General features: G+C 45.1%; 2 protein-coding genes across 4 annotated transcripts in view; both read left to right on the forward strand.

Moving 5' to 3' along the window:
- The window catches only part of ERMAP (erythroblast membrane associated protein (Scianna blood group)), a 23,669-nt gene extending 20,230 nt beyond the window's left edge, over positions 1-3,439 (forward strand). For both annotated transcript variants that reach the window (XM_024744788.1, XM_024744789.1), the window contains 5 exons: positions 78-98; positions 901-921; positions 1,013-1,039; positions 1,147-1,173; positions 2,370-3,439. In XM_024744788.1, coding sequence (XP_024600556.1) covers positions 78-98; positions 901-921; positions 1,013-1,039; positions 1,147-1,173; positions 2,370-3,094 — 821 coding nt within the window. In that variant the 3' untranslated portion in view covers positions 3,095-3,439. The remainder of the gene's footprint in view (positions 1-77; positions 99-900; positions 922-1,012; positions 1,040-1,146; positions 1,174-2,369) is intronic.
- Positions 3,440-6,844: 3,405 nt separating this feature from the next.
- Positions 6,845-12,529, forward strand: ZNF691 (zinc finger protein 691). 2 transcript variants are annotated; one of them, XM_024744764.1, is made up of 3 exons: positions 6,853-6,904; positions 9,424-9,459; positions 11,059-12,529. In XM_024744764.1, the coding sequence occupies exon 3, from the start codon at positions 11,068-11,070 to the stop codon at positions 11,899-11,901; it is 834 nt and encodes a 277-aa protein (XP_024600532.1). In that variant the 5' UTR covers positions 6,853-6,904; positions 9,424-9,459; positions 11,059-11,067; the 3' UTR covers positions 11,902-12,529. The 2 variants fall into 2 exon arrangements, with proteins under 2 accessions (XP_024600531.1, XP_024600532.1); XM_024744763.1 differs by lacking the exon at positions 9,424-9,459 and having other exon boundaries at positions 6,845-6,904.
- The last annotated feature ends 12,908 nt before the right edge of the window (positions 12,530-25,437 follow it).

Consider the following 25,437-nt stretch of genomic DNA (forward strand, 5'->3'; position numbering starts at 1 on the left):
GATGGATGAGACTTCCTGGGCCCTGGGGATAAAGCGGCAGGATCTGCTCACTCGTGCCTCTTTCTCTGTTTTTTTAGGACGTCTCTATAAAGCCCTCAGTAAGTTCTGCTCCCCTTCCGTGCCACAAACCTCCTTCTGCTGACATCTTTGCTTTATGATGAGAGTCTCAGATTCACCTCCTGGGGCAGAAGAGAGGGGGCAAGGGCAAGGATACTTCAAGCATGAGGGTGGGGAATTTCCTGGCTCCCTAAAGCCTCTTCTTCCTCAAATATTCTGTGCTCCTCTTTCCTGCACAATTGTTGTGTAGTCACTAAATGGGAAATGTTTTAGCAAGAAGAGAGATACCTTCCATAGGTGAAGACATCTGGGAGACACTTCTATCACTCAGGCGTGACGTTGCCTTCGGTGGGATCCAAGGTAGATGGATCCTCATTCAGCTGAATATGTGGAACAGTGCTTCTGCACCTGTTCATGTATGAGACCCTCTTCATAACAGCAACAACCCCAAATCCTCAGACATGTCTATTTGATTTTACATTGAGAAAACACGCATAAGAAAATCTAATGGAAATTAGTAATAGATTTAAATGAACTTATATTTTATTCTTCTCCCACAACATCTACATACGTTTATGTTGCCATCCCTTACATGTGTGAGATGTGTTGTTGATTCAATCTGCAAGTCAGGTTTGGCTCCCATAGGGACTCACTGACCCTCTGCAGTATCTCTGGGGGCCCCAGGACCATGGCTGGGAGCCATTGCTGTTGGAAACACTGTCATGGGGAAAGTTCAGTGTATGGCTAGTGGGTATCTGCTCTGGGAATGCGGTTGGGATGGGACTGGAGCATCACAGGCATGTACAAGCCCTCATTCTGATTTGTCAAATTGTTATTCTTTAGAGAAACTCCGGCATGAACTGAGTAAGTTCCCCTGTTCTTATAACTTCTATACCAACTTAGTTGATTCTATGTTTCCAGTGAAAGCTCACTCCCCTTGTTTCTTCTTTTGTAGAGTTAAAGAGAGCTGCAGCAAACTCAGGTCAGGTGCACTCTCCCTGTCCCCCCACTCTACCTGCCCCCACTCCAACTGCACCAGGAGGTCTCCATTTCTCCATTACTTTAACTATCCCTTTTTCTGTCTTTTAGGCTGGAGAAGGGCCCGGCTACACTTTGGTAAGTTGCACCAGTTTAATGGATCCACATTTCAGAGCCCATTGCTCTGTTCCTTTGGAAGGCAGACTGTAATTAAAAAAAACAAGTCAAATCTGTTTATCTGCTTATCAAATTTTAAAAATCTTTGATTCAGAAAGTCTCCCTTCTTTTAGAACGCTGATAAATAATTGGTTTACTCTTCTTATGGGTTTTCTCTGATTTTTGAGATTTTTCTTAAGTTCATTGGTTACTTGTATTTTATCTTTTTGGCTTGTCTGCGCCTGTCCTATTCTGGCTACTTTTCGACTTGTGGGGCCTTTTTCTGTATTAACTCTTGGTCCTATTTTTCACAAAATATTTTTCTGAGTTTTTCATTTGCATGTTAATTTCCTCATTGTATTTTTTTTTTTTTTGGATGCATGAGTGTTTTATTTTTCTGCAGCCTCAGTAGTTGTAGCACACAGGCTCAGTAGTTGTGGCTTGTGGGTTCTAGAGCGCAGGCTCAGTAGTTGTGGCACACGGGCTTAGCTGCTCCGCGGCATGTGGGATCTTCCCGGACCGGGGATCGAACCATGCCCCCTGCATTGGCAGGCGGATTCTTAACCACTGTGCCACCAGGGAAGTCTCTCTATATTACCATGTTAAAATGATAATTATAAGCAATAATTTTAGCTAAGAAAATGAGCATCACACACTCACTGTGTGAACAAGGCACTATCTCATGCATTAGCTCATCAGATCTGCACAACAGCTTCTCCAGCATATTATTCAGTGGTGCTATTATTCCTCCTTTACAGATGAAGAAACTAAGGTTCGGAGGTGAATAACAAGCCCAGGGTCACATAACGAGCTTGTGGCAGAGCTGGGACTCAAAACATGCTGTCTAGCTACAGGGTCTAACATCAAAGCCTGTTTATTATCATGCATTAGATTCCTTTGGACCAGCAAAGACAAAGGCAGTATTTCCTAAGGATTAAGGCAGCTTCACAGATGGGTGAAAAACATTTCCTCTTTTACTTAGTAGACCACCAGCAGATCTAGGAGACTGGAAGACAGTTTTCTTTAGTTCCAGGACGTGTGAAGGTGAGGGCACCATAAACTAAAATGGGCCGATGACAGTGGTTGCAGACCTAGGGATGATTATTCCCTCCAAAGCTACTCAAAGATCCCTTGAGACCTAGCCGTCTCAAACCTCACCTCTCTGTGACTCTCTGCAGTGACGGTGACCCTGGACCCAGACACAGCGCATCCCAAACTCATCCTGTCTGAGGATCGCAGGTGTGTGAAGCTTGGAGACACAAGGCAGCCTGTGCCCAACAACCCTCAGCGATTTGACTTCGTCGTCAGTGTCCTAGGCTCTGAGTACTTCATAGCTGGCTGTCACTACTGGGAGGTGTCTGTGGCAGACAAGAGCAAATGGGCCCTGGGGGTGTGTAGTGAGTCAGTGAGCAGGAAGGGGAAGGTCACCGCCTCGCCCGCCAATGGACACTGGCTCCTGCGACAGAATCGCAAGAATGAGTATGAGGCCCTAACATCCCCGCAGACCTCCTTCCGCCTGAAAGAGCCCCCGCGGTGTGTGGGGATTTTTCTGGACTATGAAGCAGGAGTCATTTCCTTCTACAACGTGACCAACCAGTCCCACATCTTTACTTTCACCCACAGTTTCTCTGGCCCCCTTCGCCCTTTCTTTGAACCTTGCCTTCATGATGGAGGGAAAAACATGGCACCTCTAATCATCTGTTCTAAACTCCAAAAACCGGAAGAATCAACTGTCCCCAAGCCAGAAGAAAAAGGTCTTGCTAATGGAGACGTGGCTCTGCAGGTGGACCCTCTTCTGTTCCCCGCTCAGGCACCAGAGCTCCTCCCACTCACAGATATGATCCTGTCCTGGCCCTCTGACATTGGCCCAGCCCTGCAGGGGCTCAAGGTTCCTTCTTTTTAGGGATGAGCCTCATCACCTGCTCCCCAGACGCTCCAGCCCAGTGCCCTGGATTTCAGTCTCTTGGCCTAACCACCTGATTCTGGACCGTCTCTCCTCCTTTCCCCCAGGCCCCTTTGTGGTTTCTCTTGTACCAACTTTCTCCCAGGGCTCAGTTCTAAACCGTGTCTTCCTTCTGGGGACTTGAAGTTTACATTGCCCTGGAAGAATTCTTGAAGACCAAATGATGGGAATTCCCTGGCAGTCCAGTGGTTAGGACTCCGTGCTTTCACTGCTGAGGGCCCAGGTTCAATCCCTGGTTGGGGAACTAAGATCCCGCAAGCCGTGTGGTGTGAGCAAAAAAAAAAAGACGGGAGGAAAACCAAATGAACAATCAGATTAGGTTTAGGTGGTGGTGTTGAATGTGTGTCACTGAGATACAGGGGCTCTTTACTCGAGGGGCTGTTTAAAAGCACTTCATCCTGCCTCACCCTGCACTCAGGCTTGTAGTCATGAAGTTATGATGACCAGTGACTTCTCACTTATCCTGTCAAGAACTGCTTTTCTCCTTTTCTCTGTTCAGGCCTCTAGCCCCCATAGCCAGCTTTTTAAAAGTAAACATGTTTTGGATCACACACTCTTCCTTCTTTCTTCTGGAATATAGGGCAGAAGGCCAGAGGAATTAAAAATAAAAGCCACGCTTTTCTATTTCCTTGATCCTGTTTACAGCATAGTTTGGTGACATTCGGTGCTAATGTACATGTTTTCAAAGCTAACTTGGTGATAACCAGGTATGGGGACTTTAAACGTGGTAGCCGTAATCCTGAAAAACCCCAGGAGGAAGCTGGGAGGTATGGCTACAAACAGAGCAGCTCAGCTGTGTGTGGCCTTGAAAAGGCAGCAGTGGGTTAGGCCATCTGTTGCACTGGCCTTTTTGAATGCCCTCTGGGATTCAGAGAGGCCCAGGTAGAAAAAGTGGCAGTTTTAACCACCAGTGTAGGAGCTTTTGTTCTATAAGACCATAATATTGGAAAACTTGACTATTTGTGGAGCAAACAGCCTCTTAGATCAGAGAGTATTGATCTCACATAGGAAGTTGGTAGACCAGGTGTGAGGATAAAATAATGAACTTGCTTTTTTGGTGTGGGTTTCAGAAAGAACCCTAATCACTCTCAAGTCACACCACATATATGATCTGACCTCTCTGTGGTGATGTTGGCTATCAGTTTGCAGATGGGTACACAGTTCTGCCCAACAGAAAGTGGCTCTATGTGTCTGTCAGAAGTTCTCTTAGTGCATGTATTAGGGTTCTCCAGAGAAACAGAATATGTATTTTATTTTATTTTTTTTTGCATTACGCGGGCCTCTCACTGTTGTGGCCTCTCCCGTTGCGGAGCACAGGCTCCGGACGCGCAGGCTCAGCGGCCACGGATCACGTGCCCAGCCGCTCCATGGCATGTGGGATCTTCCTGGACCGGGGCACGAACCCGTGTCCCCTGCATCGGCAGGCGGGCTCTCAACCACTGCGCCACCAGGGAAGCCCCAGAATATATATTTTATATGTGTGTATACAGACGCACACACACGCGCACACACACACACACACACACAGCAGGAAGAATATATATATTTATTTATTATAGGGAATTTGTTCACACCATTATGGAGGCTGGCAAGTCCCAAGATCTGCAGGGTTAGTCAGCAAGTTGGAGGCCCAGGTGAGCCAATGGTTTAGTTCCCATCCAAGTCTGAAGGCCCAAGACCCAGGAGATCCCATGGTGTAATTCCTGTTTAAAGGCTGACAGGCCTAAGACCCAAAAACCAATATTTCAGTTTGAGTCTAAAGTAGGAAAAAGGTTGATGACTTAGTCTGAAGGCTGTCAGGCAGGAAGAATTCTTTCTTACTTGGGGGGTGGTCAGCTATTTGGTTCCATTAGTCTTTCAACTGATTGGATCAGGCCCACCCACATTAGGGAGAGCAATTTGCTTTATTCAATCTACCGATTTAAATGTTAATCTCATCTAAAAACCCCTAAAGGAAATACTCAGAATAATGTTTGACCAAGTATCTGGGCACCCTATGGCCCAGTAAAATTAACCATCACAGCTCCTGAATGGAATTATTTGTTTGCTTTTGTACAGTCCTTAAATAAAAGTTTGTTATTCATTGTTTGGCATGCTCTTATTTTCATTGTGAACGAGAAGTTGTGGGGAAAGGCTTTGGGCTGGTAAGAGAAGAGCACCTTATGGGATTGGTTTTGAACAGCCTGATTCCACCCATGCAAGCTTTAACCACAGTTAAAAATAAAGCCACAGCTTTATTTCTGCATCTGCCTTCTCAGTATTTCATTTATATCAGTTTATAAAGTAATAGCGTGTATGGGGTATTTACATTTCACTCATCCCTATTAAATTTCAAACATACTTTTGTGAATATCCCAGTCTTAAAACTAATTCACATTATTCACATTGGCTGCACCCAAGGAAACTTACCAGCAGGAAAGAGAACTGACATTTATGGAGGCAGAAGCATTACATATGTTAACTCTTTTTTTTCTTCTTCTTTTTTTGGGGGGCTGTAGTGCACTCCATGCAGGCCAGACCAGGGATCGAACCCATGCCTCCTGCAGCTGAAGCGTGGAGTCTTAACCACTGGACCAGCAGGGAAGTCCTGACTCATTTAATCCTTACAATAAGGAAATAATGCTCTAAATGGCTAGGTAGTAGAACTGGGAGCATAAATCTAGTGTATCTAGCTCTGAAGACAATACCGTTTTCTCTTTGCACTGAAATACCTTGAAGATATGAGAGGCGTGTAGAATTTTAGCATACATATTTGATTAATTAGACTTTTTTTTTTAAGTTAAACCTGAAAAAAAAATCCTAATCCTGGATGTGCCTTAGTGGTCTTGTTGTGTCTGAACTGATGAACTACAGTCAGGTTTAATTAAACAGCACTCAGAAAAAACCCTGCGCAGGGGCTTTGGGAAACCAGAGGTGGTTTCTTGGACAGAGAACATTTAGCTTCTCTGACAAATGTATTGGATTAGTTGATCTTTGAACTCCCTTCCAGGGGGAGGGACAAATTAGGAGTATAGGATTAACAGATACAAACTAGTATCCAAAAAATAGATAAGCAACAGGGATTTACTATATCATATGGGGAATTATACACAATATCTTGTAATAACCTATATAATGGAATATAATCTGCAAACAGCTACCCCAAATCACTATGCTGTACACCTGAAACTAACACAGTATTGTAAATCAACTATACATCAATATAAATAAATAGACTCCCTTCCAGTTCCACAATCCTTTGGCTTTAAATTACCACCAGTGAGGCGCGGGACTCTGGCTTCGCGGGGTGTCTACAGGACCATCAACGGTCGCCAACTCAGAGTAAACAAGCATTTCTGAATTCATAACCCCTTGGAGGTCATGTAGGTTAGTTAGCCCTACATAGTCTACAACTTCCCAGACCGGTGGCCCTGAACGTTGGGCTTTTAACGCCAGAGCGCAGAAGGAAATCCGACGACCTTAGTGGGAATCCAGTCTCCACCACTAAATTCTAAACTCAAATTTCTTCTCTGCGGCTACCATCTTCCACAGGACTACAACTCCCAGCAGGCCACGCCCGAGGCCAAAGGTTACTGGCGGCCCTGCCCGAGTTTCTTGCCTTGTGGCAGCCAGTACAGCCAATAGCAAGGAAGGGCAACCCTCAGGAACCAGTCCTGGAGAGGCAGGGCGGATCCTTTCAGGGTTCCGGTTCCGACTCCTTCCCCCGGCCCCCCGAGGCGGTGCTGTCCCTGACCGTACGGCTGGAGCTAGGTTGGTCGGCGTCGGGCCCGGGGTAGCGGTTGCGTAGGGGCGGGGGGGGGCGCGTGCATGGCGTCTCGGGGAGCTCTAAACGTGGTCCCTTCCTTCTCACCGGGCAGTTGGGGCTGTGGCTTTGCTCCCCGGACCCAGTGGGGAGCAAACGGGCCCCTGTGGTCCCTCCGCCCTAACTCCTGACCCCTTACCCCTGCCTGCACGACCCGACTGCTGGCCCCAAACCACTACCTTCCCGCCCTTCTCTTGGCCTTTGAGTAGTCCAGCCCCGCTTCCACTGACCATACATTTGGGGTCAGTTTCTTTTCTCCCCCCGCTCCGGCCCCAAGCCCGTCGGCAAGTCTGAACCCAGCTCCTGTGCTCTACAACGCTCGTGCCCTCAGACTCCGCCCCGCTGCACACGACCCGGCCTCTTGGGCCGGGTCCCCTGACCAGTCTCCTCGGACCCTCTGACTCTTTTGGTTCTTCTCTCTCTCTCACCCCTTATCCACCCGCCCTGTACAATTCCCAGTTCTTTAACACAGTTTCCCTGATATTTCCAAGCTCCTCTCTCTCCTTCCTCCCCCACCAGCTCTCGACTTGATCCCAAAGGCCCCGAACTAAGGCCCTTCAGACCGCTTTCCAGCTTGGCCTCTTCCCTCTAACCCAGGCCTTTGGCCTTCAGCATCAGTGATCAACAACCCCACCTTCTTGGCGCTAACTTCTTAGACTTGGCTCCTTTACCACTGCCTCAGTCCCTTCCACCTTTGGTCCTCCCTGTACCTCTGAGCCTCCTGGGAAGACAAGCCCCATGGGCCCCTTTCTCGAGAACTCTGAAATCTCTGAAATGTAATATGTAAGAGCCTCTTTACTCTACCTGCCACTGTCTTCTCAGTAGATGGTGGGCTCCCCATCTCGGTAAGTCCCAACGTTGCTCACCCATCCTGCAAGTCGTAGCTCAAAGACCACCTTTTCCGTCAAGCTGCTCATCTCTGAGCTCTTCAGGGAGATATGCCTGTGTCATCAGAACTACCGTGGCACTGTTCCTTCTTTCCTTTCTTCCTTCCCTCTTTCTCTCCTCTTCCTCCGATACTGGTGTAGTGCTTAAAAGCACTGGCTTTGGAGTGATGGGCATGGCTCCCAGTTCTGCCACTCACTTGCTGTGTGCCCTTGGGCAAATTACAATTTCCCTGCTTCCACTGGAACTTAACCTTCTACACTGTATGAGTTTCTGGAGTTCATGGCCTATTTCACTGCACTGTACCATAAACTCTTTTAGGGTGGTGACTATAATCTTAAATCTTTTTGCTCTTTTTTGACCCAGCATTCAGCCCTGGGTAGAGTCACAGCTTGGTATATTGTGGGGTTCTCAGGATAGCAGGATTGGTAGTGAATGGAGGCCATGTAGCTCATTGCATAAAGACAGATGTTGGAGCCCTAGGTGGGATGGGCAGAGGTAGGAAGTAAATTAGATCATATCCATTCCCTTGTACTTAAAAAAAGTTTTGAGCACCACCCTTGTGCTGGAGAGATTACCAGAATGACCCAGTCCCTGCCCTCAAGTTGCTTATAAACTAATAGTGGAAATAGACATGTAAACAGATAATTGCAAATCACTGTAAAAGCAAGTACAAGATTCTGTGGGTGCGTAAAGGAGGAAGTGGGCAGGAATTAGGAGATTGTTAAGGAATAGTGGGTGAGAATAGACACAAGCAGGCATGAAATGGGTTCTGGAGACAGGCCCGGCCTTCATTCAGTTCGTTCAGCAAATATTTATTAAGGATCTACTAGGTATGACTGCCACTGCTGTAGGAGTTGGGGTTATATTAATGAATAAAGCAAAGAACCTGGCCCTCATGGGACTTACGTTTTGCAGGGGGAGGCCAATACTAAATAATAGACATAAAAAACATTGTTAGGAGTTGAGAAGTGCTGTGGGGCAGGGGAGACTGAGTGAGGGGGAAGGGGTCGTAATTTTTTAATTTATTTTTTTGGAGGGGTTGTAATTTTTAAAAGGATGGTCAGGAGACAGTGAATAAGTATCGGAATAAATTGTTTCTGATTTTTTTTTACATTTTTGAAGGTGAAGCAAGCCTGTTACTTTTCACATCACTTATCTAGATTCTTGAAAAAGCACTCTCTAATAGAGATTAGTAAATTATACTTCACCTCCTTTTGTTTTTTTTAATAGATCTTTATTGGAGTATAATTGCTTCACAATGCTGTGTTAGTTTCTGTTGTACACCAAAGTGAATCAGCATCCCACTAGCTATTTTACATTTGGTAGTGTATATATGTCAATGCTACTCTCACTTCGCCCCAGCTTCCCCCTCCCACCCCATGTCCTCAAGTCTATTCTCTATGTCTACATCTTTATCCCTGCCCTGCTTTTAAATAAAGTTTTATGAAAACAGACACACCCAATCATTTACAGATTTTCTATGGCTGCTTTTATGATACAATGGCAGAGTTGAGTAGCTGCAACAGAGATCCTATGGCCCCCAAAATTTACTAAACATATACTCTCTGGTCCTTTACAGAAAGTTTGCTGACCTCCCACTCCTTAAAGATTTAAGGTACTGTCCGTATTTCACGTTTTAGATTATATGTACTGTACCATTTTTTAATTGAATTTTTTTCTTTCCTAACAAGATCATGTAAGGGATCTTTTTCATTCTTGCCTTCTTCACAGGGCTAGCATGTAGCGTCTTCAGCAATGGTAGTAGCAGCTGTCACGTACTGAATGACTAGTACTGCCACACTTTACACTGAGCATATTATAGGCATTTTCTCTAACAAAGGCCTGCTGTGTCTGTTGGTATCACAATTTTAGTGATGTGGAAGTTGAGGCTCAGAGTGGTTGAGTAATTTGCAGAGTTGTAAAGACAGTATGTGTCACTATAGGGATCCAACCCTAAATGTAGTCGGTGTCCCTTCCATTACCAGACCCCACCTGGAGCAATTATGAAGCTTTCATTTTCTATCATCAATGCCCCATCATAGTCTGTGCTTCCCTCCCTCATCCCTTTGTTCATGTCAGTCTGTACAGTATCTCCACCAGCCCACGCTGCCTTTTGAAATGCTGTTATTTCTTCAAGGTTCAGAGGAAATACCACTCTCCTCTTATCAGTACTTTCTTCCCCTCATTCCCTGTCCTTGGCTGTCAGAACTCAAAGGAGTCTGCAGCTAAGCAAGCATTTGCTGATATTTGCATAAGTAGGCCCTGTGTTGGGCACTCTGTGTGTGTGGGGCAGGGAATGTGTGTTTGGGAGACTGTGTGTGGTGTGTGAGTATAGCTGGATGTGTGTATGGTGTGTAATTATATAGCCATGAATGTGGCTCTATATGTGGGAGGGGTGTGTGTGGTACGTACGTGTGTGACTGTGTACGTGTGACTGCGTGATATGTATGTGTGTTGTGAGAGTGGCTGAGTGTGTTGGTAGGTGAGTATGGCTGTGTGTGGTGTGAGTCTATGTGTGAGACTGTCTGTGTACGCACTGCTGTGTGTGGTGTTTGAGTGGAAGTGGGTACTGACCAATCAGAACAGACACAGCCTAGGCCCTCAGTGGGTCTTGGAGGACCCAGATGTTAAGCCTTTATTTGCTAGACTATGGTGAGGTCTGGGGAAGGGAAGGAGTGTACACTTAAGAGGATTCAAAGCTGGGCCTTGTAAACGAGTAGGAGAGCCTCAAGAATCAGAGATTCTGTTATCTTCATTTTGAAAACAGGCAAATAGGTGGATACTTTTAAGGAAGGCTTTTCAGAAACGATTAAACATAATGGGAATTTCAGTTAACTTAACAGTTAGGCAGAAAAATCGAACGCATCCCCAAATGGAAGCTCCTTTACTTGTAGGTGAATTCGAGTCTAGACTGTCATTGTTTAGTGGTATTAAGAAAAGTGACATTGTGCAAATCATACAAATATCTTTTGGGGCTGGACAAAGCTGGGGCCTTCTTTTTGCTCTGGTGGGTAGCTTTAAATATCTGTGGAAGTTTGTCACTTGAAAGTAAGTAAAGGCATTCTATCCGAGTATTCCAGTTAATTGAGGTTATTTCTGACGGATGGTTCCAAAGGGATGGTCTATACCCACCCCTTCAACCAGGACGAAAGATTCCCTGGGGTCTGGCCTGACCCAAGGAATAAAGGTGTTGGCCATTTGTGTTCATTCTCAGGGTTCAGAGATGGGCAGTGAGAAGGAGCAGAGCCCAGAACGGCGCCTGCCTGAGGAAGGGGAACGGGGTGATAAGCCGTGGAGAGTGGATGACTCAGAGGGTTCTTGGATCCCAGATGGGGAGAAAGAGCCTGGGCAAGCAAGCCTACCAGAGGGGCCACCGCAGGACGTCACTGTCCCCGCCGGAGAGCCAGAGGACCTCTCTGCTCATCCGAGGCCCGAGGCTGATGAGAAGCCCTTTGTATGTGCCCAGTGTGGCAAAACCTTCAATAATACCTCCAACCTGAGAACACACCAGCGGATCCACACAGGCGAGAAACCCTACAAGTGTTCTGAGTGTGGCAAGAGCTTCTCGAGAAGCTCCAACCGCATCCGGCACGAGCGCATCCACCTGGAGGAGAAGCACTATAAGTGCCCCAACTGCGAGGAGAGCTTCCGGCGGCACTCGGACCTCACCACGCACCAGCAGGACCACCTGGGCAGGTGGCCCTTCCGCTGCGACATCTGCGGCAAGAGCTTCAGCCAGAGCTCGGCGCTGGCCGTGCACTACCGGACCCACCTGGAGCCGGCGCCCTACATCTGCTGCGAGTGCGGGAAGAGCTTCAGCAACAGCTCCAGCTTCGGCGTGCACCACCGCACCCACACGGGTGAGCGGCCCTATGAGTGTGCCGAGTGCGGGCGGACCTTCAGCGACATCTCCAACTTTGGGGCGCACCAGAGGACCCACAGGGGCGAGAAGCCCTACCGGTGCACGCTGTGCGGGAAGCACTTCTCCCGCAGCTCCAATCTCATCCGCCACCAGAAAACTCACCAGGGAGAGCAGGCTGGGAAAGACTCCAGCTGAAGAGGGCGAGGAAGAGAGAGAGCAGAGCGTGGGACCCTAACCTAGTGCAGAAAGATCTTTAGGATCTCCTGCTGCCCCCTTGACCTCAAGCCCTTCCTCCCACTTTGGAGAATGGTTTTCTGTTGCCTCTGAAGCCAGGATCTCCAGGAAGTCCTGAGAAGGGACTCTGAGTAAAAATCTTCACTTTTTTTCCAGGCCGATTTCTTGTGGTAGAAAGTCAGAGGACCCCGTCTTGGCTTCACCTCCTTGGGGTGAAAGAGAAATAAGGTAGGCTTAGGACATGCTCATATCATTTGGGCAACCGTCCCCTGGCCTTTGAGGAAGTACCTGTGAGGTGGGCATCACTGTCTGGAGGTCCTCTGTATAGTATGTGGACCGCTTAGGGCACACTGCAGTGGTCCACTAGTTCCCACCTGCTGTGCCTTAGCTGGGCTGGGAGGAGCAGGGGAGAAAGGGGCCCCCTTGGCCCAGAGAAGAGGTCTGAGGTCCTACTTTCGGAATGAAAGGGAAGCCCTCAAGGAGCCATGATCCAGGGACCCTCACACTCCCTCCTGTTTGTGACTTGTCACCCCCGCCCCAACGTGCATCTGTTTCCCCAGGGTTAGCAGTAAAAACCCTTCAATGAAAAGGACCCGTGTACTTATTTGGGGGCATCGAAGAAGTGGGGAGGTGGTTGCACCACAGCCACTCTGGAAGGGAGTTGAATTCCAAGAAAGAATGGATGGCTGCTCTGAAAAGCAAAAGGAAGCAGCTGACTCTGAGGTCTGTGAGGAGGAAGGGGAAAGGGAAGGAAGTAATATTAACTGAGCGTGCACTCTATGCCCTGGATTCTGCAGGTCACTTTCACATTCTCTATCTCATTCAGTTGTCGCAGCAACCGCAAGGGAGTAAGATGAGGCAAGTGAGGAAAGGTGAAGTCGCGCAGCAGGTATGTGGCGGAGCCAGAGTTCAGACCTGGGCCTCCCTTGATTCTGAGCTGAGGCTCTCTCACTACATTCACCTTGCTGGCTTCTGAAGGAGGAGCCACTTAGGGGGCTGGCCTGGGACCAAGTGATTCCCTGTAAGTGGGAGTTAGTGTGGCCTCTTGCTACAGCCCTGGACCCTTTGCCCTGTGGGATGTCAGGGCCAAGCATGAGAACCTTTTCAACTTTAGATTGATTATTGATTGACACTTATTCGGTGCCTAGGAAAAATGACAGTGACAGGGAATAGGGGGTGAAGGGTGGGACAAGATGAACCTAAGGTCTGCCCTTAGTAGCAGTAGTGCAGTTCCTAACTGAACTGCTCGTTAGGGATCGTGCCTGGCTTTCTGCCCTTCTGAAGGCCTGGCTCCACGTGGCAGTTTTCAGTGTTTTCTGCATGGAGGTTTATTGTTCATCCAAATTTCCTCCAACAAATACAAAAGACCCCTCTCTATCTCTCTTGCCAATCTGGAGCCCTGCTCTTCCAGAGTGAGGGGCCCTCCTCATTTGTAGCCAGTTGGCAGAATGTGACTGGCACTGCTGATGACCTGACCTATCACATGGGATCTTGCTGCCTACCCAGGAAGGGATATGCCAGTCATCATCCTATTCTCACAAAAACCCTGTGAAGTAAGAATTACCCACATTTGACAGATGCAGAAACAGGCTTACATGGGAAGTCAGTGGCAGGGTCAGGAACCTAACCAAACCCAAAGCCTGTATTTTTTCTGACCATAAAAGACGACTTCCCGAACAATTCCCTGACATTTTGTAGGATCCTTTTCAGTTTACAAAGCACTTTTATTTCATATACATTTTCCTGCTCCTTGAAAATCTCCATACAAAATATTTTAAACATATAGTCACCCAACTGGCATGTATGAATTGCTCCCTCCTAATAGAAGTTGCCAGGGGCTTCCCTGGAGGTCCAGTGGTTAAGACTCCATGCTTCCACTGCAGGGGGCAGAGGTTCGATCCCTGGTTGAAGAACTAAGATCCCCGATGCCATGTTGCCAAAATAAATAAATAAATAAAACTTTAAAAAGAAGTTGCCGTCTAACACCTACTGAATGCCAGTTATTATACACCATTATTTCTGATATCCATGACTAGTCTGCAAAGTAGTAGTATCCCCATTGTCAAGATAAGGAGATTCCGAGGGGTTAAATGACCTGACCTAATGGCTGAGCTGGGATTCCAATCAGGTGCGTCTGATTCCAAGGCCAGCTCTTCATTTTGCTCATTACCAAGCTAGGTGTGCTGTTCTCTCATTCTGGGGAGCTTGGTAATCCTTCCAGACCCAGAGCCTTAGTGACAACTGCTGTGATTCTTTTGGAGTCTGCTGCCAGTGAGACCCAGGACCTGCTTTGATCTTGGGACATAACTTGCTGGCCGATCTCATTTGCCCTTTTTTGACCAAGTTCATAGGCTAGGTTTTCTGTGTTGGTCCAGGCTATTGAGTCCTGACTAGTCCATTTATTCACCCTCTGACTTCCTTTTTCGCTAGCTTCCTTTATTTTCTCCTTCATTCCCTTTTCCTCTTCCCTTTCTTCTCCCTTTCCTCTTCCCTTTCTTCTCCCTTTCCTCTCCCCTTCTTTCCTCCCTCCCCACTTCCTTCCTCTCTCTCTTCCTCCTAGTTACTAGGAATACTGACAGTGAAGATGTGGCTCCCGTGTTCTCTGATGTGGGGTGGCTGTCAGGTTTCAACAGCAGGCAAACCTGGAAGGGTGAGGCCCTGATCAACTCCCGGCACTTGATCCTGGTGTGGTGACCACCCGCAGGCTCCCTGCCCTTAGCCTGAATTCAGATGAAGCCCTTTCCCTCCCATCAACCTTATGGCCTTCATGCAATTCAGTTCCACCCACCAACATTTATCAATAGGCTATTATGTGTCAGGAAGCAGGAGGTTCTCCCCGCCTCACCTAAGGGAGTTTTAACTGGATGCCCGGCAGGGTCCAGAACAGGGAAGGGAGGTTGGGGGTAGGCAGGGAGAAGGGAAAAGCTGTGCACACGTAGCCTATGTTCAGGCCTTCTTTCTTCCCTCTGCACTGGAGGAACTTGACCCCTGAACTCTCTCCCCTGTGATAGGAAAGGTTACAAGGGACATCAGTACAGCCATAGGCAGAGCCCCTGGACCCCAACTTCTGTTGGAACAGGAAGTCATGCCTGGTCTCTTCCTGCTCTGAAAGTTCTGGGTTCCTTCTGCTATGAGATCCCAGATGAAAGGAGAGACCCACGTGCACCTTTACCCACAGGCCTTGCTGCCTACCATCCAATACTCGCTGCTTGGAATCAAGGCATTTCCCCAGAGTCTCTAGTCAACAGGGAGACATTAACCCATTACCGTTTGGGTAACAACTTCTTTCCCATTCACTATCACAGTACAGTAGTGCAGGCAAATTACAGGGTTGCTTTTGTCAGAGCCTGGAAGAGAGGCCTGGAGCCAGTCCTACACACGTCTGGGTATTGGAAAATAGTGATGATAACAGCATTTACTATTGAGCCTAATTTCTAAATCTTCACAATTCTGCAAGGTAATTATTGTTTCCATTTTGCAGATGATGAACTTGAGGTTCAGTTAGATCAAGTGACTTGCTCATTTAAGGTCACATGGCTACTAGGTGGCTCACCTGGGATTGTAACCAACCCAGGCCTCATACTAATGCCTTCTTAATGACCGCATGGTCGTTAAGCCTTGCTCCCTGGAGCCCCGCTCCCTGTCAGTTCCCGCTACTCCTTAGAGCGGTCCCATCCCAGAAGGATGTAATTCTGTCACGTCTCTCTCATGGTTGTTTGGCTGGGCCTAGGAGTTGATGCTCCTGGGAAAGGTGGGGTGTACAGAGCCAAGGCAAAGCTGCTGAGGGTAAGGTCTGCTGGGGAGAAGTCTGGACAAGGACAGAGGGATCAACTGCAGCCCCGTGAAGCTCCTTCTTGTTCTCCCTCCCCATAGGGCATCTCTAGGGCAGTGCAGAGTCCTGCTCTTGTCCCCAGGGTGTTTTGGGACCCGAGGACAAGCGGGGCTTGCTCTCCTTTCTCCTTATCTGACTCTGAGAAGCTGCAGGACTTTCTCTTCCCCCTGTGCGGGCACACTGTCCAGGGCCTCAACCTACTGGCCTGAGGCTCCCACCCTGGGTTTAATTTCCACCAATAATGCGCTCAAGTCCTGGGTTGAGACGCCAGACCAGGGTACAGCCCACAGAGCTCCTTCACCTGCAGTAGCGGGCTAGTGACAGGTGGGAGTGGGGGAGCCTCTCGGCCCCAGGTAGCTGTCCCCCTTGTAGGGGGTGAAAAATAACTGTCCCTTTACCCTTCACAGTTCTTGGCTGAGACCCCTGTAACAAGAGACAGATTAACAAGAGAAAAACAAGTTTATTCATGTGTATACCTCACATATACCTGGGAGACACCTAGGGAAAATGAGTTAACTTGCCCAGGTGGCCTAAACCATCTTTAGCCAAATATGAAATAAAGAAAGGTGAGGGTGGGAGAGGAAGGCAGTTACGGGAAGTTACCAGGAAAAGCAGGGTAAACAAAGGTAAGGTTTGTTATGCAGATTAAGTCTCTGCCTTCTCCATTGACAACATTCTCTTAAGATTTAGTCATCTCCTCCTCCAAGTGCTGCGAGGTAGACACCCTTAACAAATGGAGATTTCCTTTATAAGTATAAATTTCCCTCTCAAAAAAGTAATTTCTACTCTGTTTTCCCAAGTTTCTCCCTTTGAGTGCAGGAGACTGGCACTTAAACCCAGAGTTCCAAGGCAGGATGATAGGTGTCATTACAGTTGTGCCGGGGGGGGGGGGGGGAGTACCTAGTCATTGGGCCTCAAAAGTGAGTAAGACACAGTTCTTCCTGCAAGGAACTCAGGAAGAGAAACTCCCTTCTGAACAAGGTGTTGGGGGAACACAGGTGGGATGGCTAACTCTGCAGGGGAGGAGAAGACAGAGAGGGATTGAATTTGGTCTTGGAGAATGAGTAAGTGTTTACTAGGTAAAGAAGAGGAAGGCTATTTCCGACGGAAGGGAAGCCTTAGTGTTTTAGGGAACGGTGAAACATTTGAGGTAGTGAAGATTGTCCTGTGTGGGGAGGAGATGAGGCTTGTCAGGTAGTTGGAGGCCGGGTCGTGAAGGGTGTTGGATGCCAGGATAAAGAATTTCAGATTGTGGACAGTAGAGAATTTTAAAGCCGAGGGATGGCATGATCGCATTCACCCTCTAGGAAGAACACCAGGCTAGTGTGGAGTATGAACTAAAGGGGGCAAGTAAGTCGGGAACGTGTATATAGAAGCCAGGTGCCAGCTGGGGCCTCCCAACCCACAGAGAGCTCTCTGATTGCCTCAGAGCCTTGCCAAAGCCACAGCACGGGAGAGTCCAAACCAACCACAATTTCTGCAGATTCCTGGCCCTTAGGCTCTCATGGTCTCTTGCCTGAGGTTCCTGTGGTCTGCGCAGTCCTTCTCTGTGTTGACAAAAAAATTAATCAGTCGATCTAAGAAAGAAATGGAAAATTTTATTAGAGCCAAACTGGGTATTATGACCCGGAAACAGCCTCTCAGAAAGCTCTGGGAACTGTTCCACCCGTTAGAGGTCAAAGCTCAGTTATATAGGTTTCTGAGACAGAGGACTATACATTAAGTGACGTATTATTGACAGTTTACACAATCCAGATCTACATGTACAAAGCAAGTAGCGGGTCAGGGGTCATCATGGGCCCTTACAAGATTAAGAAGGAACGTTATCTCCCAAGGAGTTATGACCCTTGATGAGATTAAGAAGGCATGTTATCTCCTAATGAGGTCTGGTTAGTGCAGGTGCACTAAAGGGGAGGGAGGAGGAAAAAAGAAAAATGTTATTTTAATTTTTCTTGTCTTACCATGAAACATGAATTTCATTTCATCATCTGTTTTGTCCCCATTTGCCTTATCACAGAACTAAGCACCTTCATGGGTTCCCTGAGAAGTTCTGTCATACCAAGCATTTTGTGCGTTTAGAATCCCTTGAAGAGATGGGGAATCTTGGGGAGAGGTCACATCATGGTGTGTGACTAACTTGCTCTTTTTTTTAAAAAAAAAAGTTTATTTATTTTGGCTGTGCTGAGTCTTAGTTGCGGCACGCGGGGTCTTCGTTGTGGCATGCGAAGGCGTGAGAACTCATAGTTGCGACATGCGGACTCATAGTTGCAGCATGCAGGATCTAGTTCCCCAACCAGGGATTGAGCCCGGGTCCCATGCATTGGGAGTGCAGAGTCTTATCCACTGGACCACAAGGGAAGTCCCTGCTCTTCTTTCTTCCCATCGCTGTCCTTAACCCCTTCTCCCCCAGATTGCCACGGAAATTCCAGGTTGTTTTACTCTATTATAAAAAGCTGTTTAGTTTTCCTCAGCCTCTGATACTAATTTGTATACAAAAACACATCAAGGGGCTCAGCAGAACAAGGTCTCACCACTTAACGGTGGTACACCCACCCCAAAAAAAGCAGCTGTAAAAAACCCAAACAAATAAATACCCTTGAAGATTTGCAAAGCATGTAAACATATTAAAGTTCAAGACAGTAGTGTGAGCACAAGTGGTTGTTTCCCCTTCCTTTTGAGACCTTCATTAAAATGACAGAATAGGAACATAAACACATAACAGCAAGGAGAATGGCAGGGAAGAGGGGTGGCAAGTGTAGAGATTTCAACAAATTTCTAGAAGTAAAGGACAGCACACTGGTTGCTCAGCAGAGTGGAGGAAGCCATAGCCCAGAAGGCAGGCAATGGGAGTGAAAGCCAGTCTTCCTGGCAAGATCCCAGAGGCTCTGAACTCATAACCAGCAAGTACTGAGACAGACATGGAAAGTGGACCCAAAAACAAGGGCGTTTGTAGAAGGTCTGTCTATGCAGAAGCTTGTACCAGTCACCCCCTAACCCCTTTACCTTCAAAATGGAGAGTGATTGGCACTTACTTCCAGACAAGCAACACACACACACACACACACACACACACACACACACACACAGCAAAACCAAGAAGGCTTATTCTATAGAAATCCAGTAAGTCCCCAGGAGAAATCTAGGGTGTTTAATGTGTTGACATCCCAGAATAAAACTTTCATTATTGTGACATTTATAAACCCTCCCCCCACCCTTTCCCCCAACAATCACCCACACACTCACCCTACAGTAATGCCTGCCAGAAAACCCTACTGCCAAAAGTCCTTCATGTTCTGTCTCAGGGAAACAGATACAGGGAAACAGAGGAAATATACAGCAACAGAAGACACGAGCTCAGTTACTAAGATTGTTGGTCTGTTATTCCATAAACACGCAACCAGGAGGACCAGAATTATAAAGACAACTAAAAGCATAAGAGAGAGACAAGATAAACAGAATAAGTGACTCTAGACAACAGAAAGTTGTAATGGCACAGTAGAATCTTTTTTTAAAAATTGAGGTATAGTTGATTATTATATGAGTTTCCAGGGTACAACATAGTGATTCAGAATTTTTATAGATTATACTTCATTTAAAGTTATTATAAAACATTAGTTATATTCTCTGTGCTGTACAATATATCCTTGTAGCTTATTTACTTTATACGTAGTAGTTAGTAACTTAATCCCCTATCCCTATCTTGCCCCTCCCTCTTCCCTCTCCCCACTGGTAACCGCTAGTTTTTCTGTATCTGTGAGTCTGCTTCTGTTTTGTTATATTCATTCGTGTTATTTTTTTAGATTTCACATATAAGGGATAACATACAGTATTTGATTTATTTCAGTAAGTATAATACCCTCTGAGTCCATCCATGTTGCTGCAAATGGCAAAATTTCATTCTTTATGGCTAATATTCCATTGTATATATATGCCATATCTTCTTTATCCATTCATCTGTTGATGGGCACTTAACTTGTTTCCACACCTTGGCCATTGTAAATGATGCTGCTACAAACATTGAGGTACATGTATCTTTTTGAATTAGTGGGGTTTTGTTTTGGTTTTTTTATTTTTTCAGCTATATATCCAGGAGTGGAATTGCTGGGTTATATGGTAGTTCTATTTTTAGTTTTTTTGAGAAACCTCCATATTGTTTTCCACAGTGGCTGCACGAATTTACATTCCCACCAACAGTGTACAGGGTTCCCTGTTCTCCACATCCTCGCCAACATTTGTTATCTGTGGTCTTTTTGATGATAGCCTTTCTGACAGGTGTGAGGTGATATCTCATTGTGTTTTAATTTCTTTGATGAGTAATGATGTTGAACATCTTTTCATGTGCCTGTTGGCCATCTGTATATCTTCTTTGGAAAAATGTCTGTTTAGGTCTTCTGGCCATTTTGAAATTGGGTGGTTTGTTTTTTTGATATTGAGTTGTATGAGCTGTTTATATATTTTGTATATTAACCCCTTATTGGTCATATCATTTGCAAATGTCTTCTCCCATTCAGTAGGTTGTCTTTTCATTTTGTTGAGGTTCCCTTTGCTGTGCAAAAGCTTTTAAGTTTAATTAGGTCCCATTTGTTTATTTTTGCTTTTGTTTCCTTTGCCTTAGGAGATCGAAAAAAATATTGCTACGATTTATATCAAAGAGTGTTCTACTTATGTTTTCTTCTAGTAGTTTTATGGTTTCTAGCGTTACATTTAGGTCTTTAATCCATTTTGAGTTTATTTTTGTATATTGTGTGAGAGAATGTCCTAATTTCATTCTTTTACATGTAGCTGTCCAGTTTTCCAGCACCACCTATTGAAGAGACTGTCTTTTCCCCATTGTATATTCTCACCTCCTTCGTTGTAGATTAATGACCATAAAGGTGTGGGTTTATTTCTGGGCTCTCTGGCACAGTAGAATCTTTAAAAACTCTAATGATATCCTCAGGAAGATCTGGGAAGAGACTACCTCCATAGAACAAGAAAGGTTGCTAGTGGAAAGAGACCAACTGGAAAATTAGAAATAACTTTTGGATATTAAGCATATGATAGCTAAAATAAGATATTCAAGAAACCACTTGGGAGATAACATCAAGAAAAGCCCCTAAAATATAAGGCAAAAATACAGAGATAGGGAAAGAAGAAATAAAGGACACAGAAGAACAACTTCTTATGATGAAGACTGCTGGTTGTCCTCCAAAATCTGTTCACCTTTTTTATTGGGGGCACTTAACTAACTAACATTTCCTAGTCTCCTTTGTAGTTAGGTATAACCCTATAATTTAAGTTCTTGCCAATGGAAAATGAGCAGAAATGGTATATGACATTCCTGGGCCTAGACCCTCAGGAAAGCAGGCATGCCTTCACATCATTTTCTTTCCCCTTTTTACCAGCTGTAACCTGCAGGAGCCCAGCTTTGATGGTTGCAGACTATACAATGTCCTAGTGTAGACTTGCCAGATAAAACACAAGGCACCCAGTTAAATTTGAATTTCAGATAAACAATGAATCATTTTTAGTATAAGTATGTCCCAGATATTGCATCTTAGTGGATGGCAGAGCAACAGGATAAAAAGAACTGGGTTTTTGAATTTAGCATGTAGCAATGCTACCCCATTCACTTGAATACACATTTCAAAACTGTTAGTGAGAGAGAAACACACTTTTTTTGTACTCCAAGCCACTGTGTTGTTTGGTCTCTTTATTACAGCACCCTAATCTTTCATCCTAATACTTAGAGTGAATTTCTGCCATAACAAGACTGTGGCTCGTCTTACTATGTATGATGTCTTACTCTTGCCATTGGTCATTTTTCCTCCACATTTTAACATCTCCAAAATTAGATGCTGTTTTAGATAAAATAAAATACCATATTACAGGAAAGAGATAAGGCAGTGATTTCAGCAAGATAGTGGAATAGGAAGTCCCAAATGTCAGTCCTCAACAGAGACGCCAGGTTAACAACAATGTATGGACCAAAATATCTTTTTGAGAACTCCAGAAACCCACAAGCAGGCACATCTCAACTTGGGTTGTTTTTCAAGGGGTTGGGGTGAGGGTGGGAAGAAGAGTGGAATATGCATTCAACATTCTGGCTTTTCAGAGGGTTTCCCGAGGGACTGGTTTCTGTCTCTCTTGATTTGCAATACTGATGGGGAGCCAAAATACTTCGGATGCCCCTAAGCACAACATAGGTTGGGATGCTGCTGAGTGAGGTGGCTTGACGCTGTAGCACCAGAAAACTTTCAGTACCACAGACAGACACCAGAGGGAGCAAGAGATTATGAAAAAGAAACCTGAGAAAGAAACCAGCAGACCTCTCTAATTGGAAAATTAGCTGCACAAGCTCAGAGAAGTCGCATCCACCAAAAAAGTTTTCAGGGATTCCCCAGAATCTCTAGTCAGGTTAATTATTAAAGGTCTTCCCCTCACAGAAGCCCGTCCAAATGAGGATATCAACAAAGAGACAGAAACTATAAAAAAGAACCAAATTCTGGAGCTGCAGAATACAGTAAGTGAATTGAAAACTTATTAGAGGGGTTCAACAGCACACTTGATCAAACAGAAGAAAGAATCAGCAAACTCAAAGAAGGGCATTTGAAATTATTTAGAGTCATAGGAACAAAAATAAAAAAGAATGAAGAAAAGTGAAGAACGCCTAAGGGACTTATGGGACACCATAGAGTAGACCAATATATGCATTATGGGAGTTCCAGAAAGAGAAAAGAGAGAGAACAGGACAGAAAGCATATTTGAAGAAGTAATGGTCAAAAATCTCCCAAAACCAAGGAAGGAATTAGACATCCAAATTCGAATATGTTCAAAGGACTCCACGTATGATGACTCCAAAGGGGCTCACACCAAGACACATTATAATCAAACTGTCAAAAGTCAAAGATAAAGAGAGAATCTTGAAAGCAGCAATAGAAAAGCAACTTGTTACATACAAGGTAGCTCCCGTAAGATTACTGATGTATTTCTAGGAGAAACTGTACAAACCAGAAGTGAGTGGAATAATACATTCAAGGTGCTGAAAGAAAAAAAGAAACCTTGCAACCAATAGTACTGTATCTGGAAAAACTGTCTTTCAGAATGAAAGACAAAGACTTTCTTAGATAAACAAAAGCTGTGGAAATTCATCACCACTAGACCTGCCTTATAAGAAAAGCTAAAGGGGGCTTCCCTGGTGGCGCAGTGGTTGAGAGTCCGCCTGCCGATGCAGGGGACACAGGTTCGTGCCCCGGTCCGGGAAGATCCCACATGCTGTGGAGCGGCTGGGCCCATGAGCCATGGCCGCTGAGCCTGCGTGTCCGGAGCCTGTGCTCCGCTTGAGAGGCCACAACAGTGAGAGGCCCGTGTACTGCAAAAACAAAAAAAAGGAGTCTGCAAGTTGAAACAAAAAAGCATATAAAAATATACAGCTTGTTGGTAAAGATAAAAATATAGACAAATAGAAAATACTATAATACTGTAGTGGTGTTATGAAAAGCACTTTTAATTCAGTATAGAATTTAAAAGACAAAAGCATAAAAATAACTATAACTATAAAACTATGTTAATGGATACAATTTATATACAGATGTAATTTGACATCAGTATAAAGTAGGGGTGGGGAGATGCAAAGGAGTTTTATTTTTTGAATTTTTATTTTATTTTTTATACAGCAGGTTCTTTTTAGTTATCTATTCTATACATATTACTGTATATATGTCAATGCCAATCTCCCAATTCATCCCACCACCACCGCCCCCCGCACTTTCCCCCCTTGGTGTCCATATGTTTGTTCTCTACATCTGTGTTGCTACTTCTGCCTTGCAAACCTGTTCATCTGTACCATTTTTCTAGATCCACATAATATGCGTTAATATTCCATATTTGTTTTCTCTCTCTGACTTACTATACTCTGTATGACAGTCTCTAGGTCCATCCATGTCTCTACAAATGACCCAATTTCGTTCCTTTTTATGACTGAGTAATATTCCATTGTATATATGTACCACATCTTCTTTATCCATTTGTCTGTCAATGGGCATTTAGGTTGGTTCCATGACCTGGGTATTGTAAATAGTGCTGCAATGAACATTGGGGTGCATGTGTCTTTTTGAATTATGTTTTTTTTTTTTTTTTTTTCATTTATTTATTTTTGGCTGTGTTGGGTCTTCATTTCTGTGCGAGGGCTTTCTCTAGTTGTGGCAAGCGGGGGCCACTCTTCATCGCGGTGCGCGGGCCTCTCACTGTCGCGGCCTCTCTTGCTGCGGAGCACAGGCTCCAGACGCGCAGAGCTCAGTATTTGTAGCTCACGGGCCCAGCTGCTCCGTGGCACGTGGGATCTTCCCAGACCAGGGCTCGAACCCGTGTCCCCTGCACTGGTAGGCAGACTCTCAACCACTGCGCCACCAGGGAAGCCCCTGAATTATGTTTTTATCTGGATGTATATGCCCAGTAGTGGGATTGCTGGATCATATGGTAATTCTATTTTTAGTTTTTTAAGGAACCTCCATACTGTTCTCCATAGTGGCTGCATCAATTTACATTCCCACCAACAGTGCAAGAGGGTCCCCTTTACTCCACACCCTCTCCAGCATTTGTTGTTTGTAGATTTTCTGATGATGCCCATTCGAACTGGTGTGAGGTGATACCTCATTGTAGTTTTGATTCGCATTTCTCCAAAAATTAGTATGTTGAGCAGCTTTTAATCTGTATGTCTTCTTTGGAGAAATGTCTATTTAGCTCTTCTGCCCATTTTTTTATTGGATTGTTTGTTTTTTTTAATATTGAGCTGCATGAGCTGTTTATAAATTTTGGAGATTAATCCTTTGTCTGTTGATTCGTTTGCAAATATTTCCTCCCATTCTGAGGGTTGTCTTTTCGTCTTGTTTATAGTTTCCTTTGCTATGCAAAAGCTTTTAAGTTTCATTAGGTCCTGTTTGTTTATATTTGTTTTTATTTCCATTACTCTAGTAGGTGGGTCAAAAAGGATCTTGCTGTGATTTATGTCATAGAGTGTTCTTCCTGTGTTTTCCTCTAAGAGTTTTATTGTGTCTGGTCTTACATTTAGGTCTCTAATCCATTTTGAGTTTATTTTTGTGTATGGTGTTAGGGAGTGTTCTAATTTCATTCTTTTACATGTAGCTGTCCAGTTTTCCCAGCACCACTTATTGAAGAGACTGTCTTTTCTCCACTATATCCTTGCCTCCTTTGTCATAGATTAGTTGATAGGTGCGTGGGTTTATCTCTGGGCTTTCTGTCCTGTTCCATTGATCTATATTTTTGTTTTTTTGCCAGTACCATATTGTCTTGATTACTGTAGCTTTGAGTATAGTCTGAAGTTAGGGAGTCTGATTCCTCCAGCTCTGTTTTTTTCCCCTCAAGATTGCTTTAGCTATTCAGGGTCTTTTGTGTCTCCATACAAATTTAAGATTTTTTTTGTTCTAGTTCTGTAAAAAATGCCATTGGTAATTTGATAGGGATTGCATTGAATCTGTAGATTGCTTTGGGTAGTATAGTCATTTTCACAATATTGATTCTTCCAATCCAAGAACATGGTATATCTCTCCATCTGTTTGTGTCATCTTTGATTTCTTTCATCAGTGTCTTATAGTTTTCTGAGTACAGGTCTTTTACCTCCTTAGGAAGGTTTATTCCTAGGTATTTTATTGTTTTAGTTGCAGTGG

This window comes from Neophocaena asiaeorientalis, unplaced genomic scaffold (assembly GCF_003031525.2).
Source record: "Neophocaena asiaeorientalis asiaeorientalis breed wild unplaced genomic scaffold, Neophocaena_asiaeorientalis_V1.1 scaffold478, whole genome shotgun sequence".
NCBI classification, from domain to species: domain Eukaryota; kingdom Metazoa; phylum Chordata; class Mammalia; order Artiodactyla; family Phocoenidae; genus Neophocaena; species Neophocaena asiaeorientalis.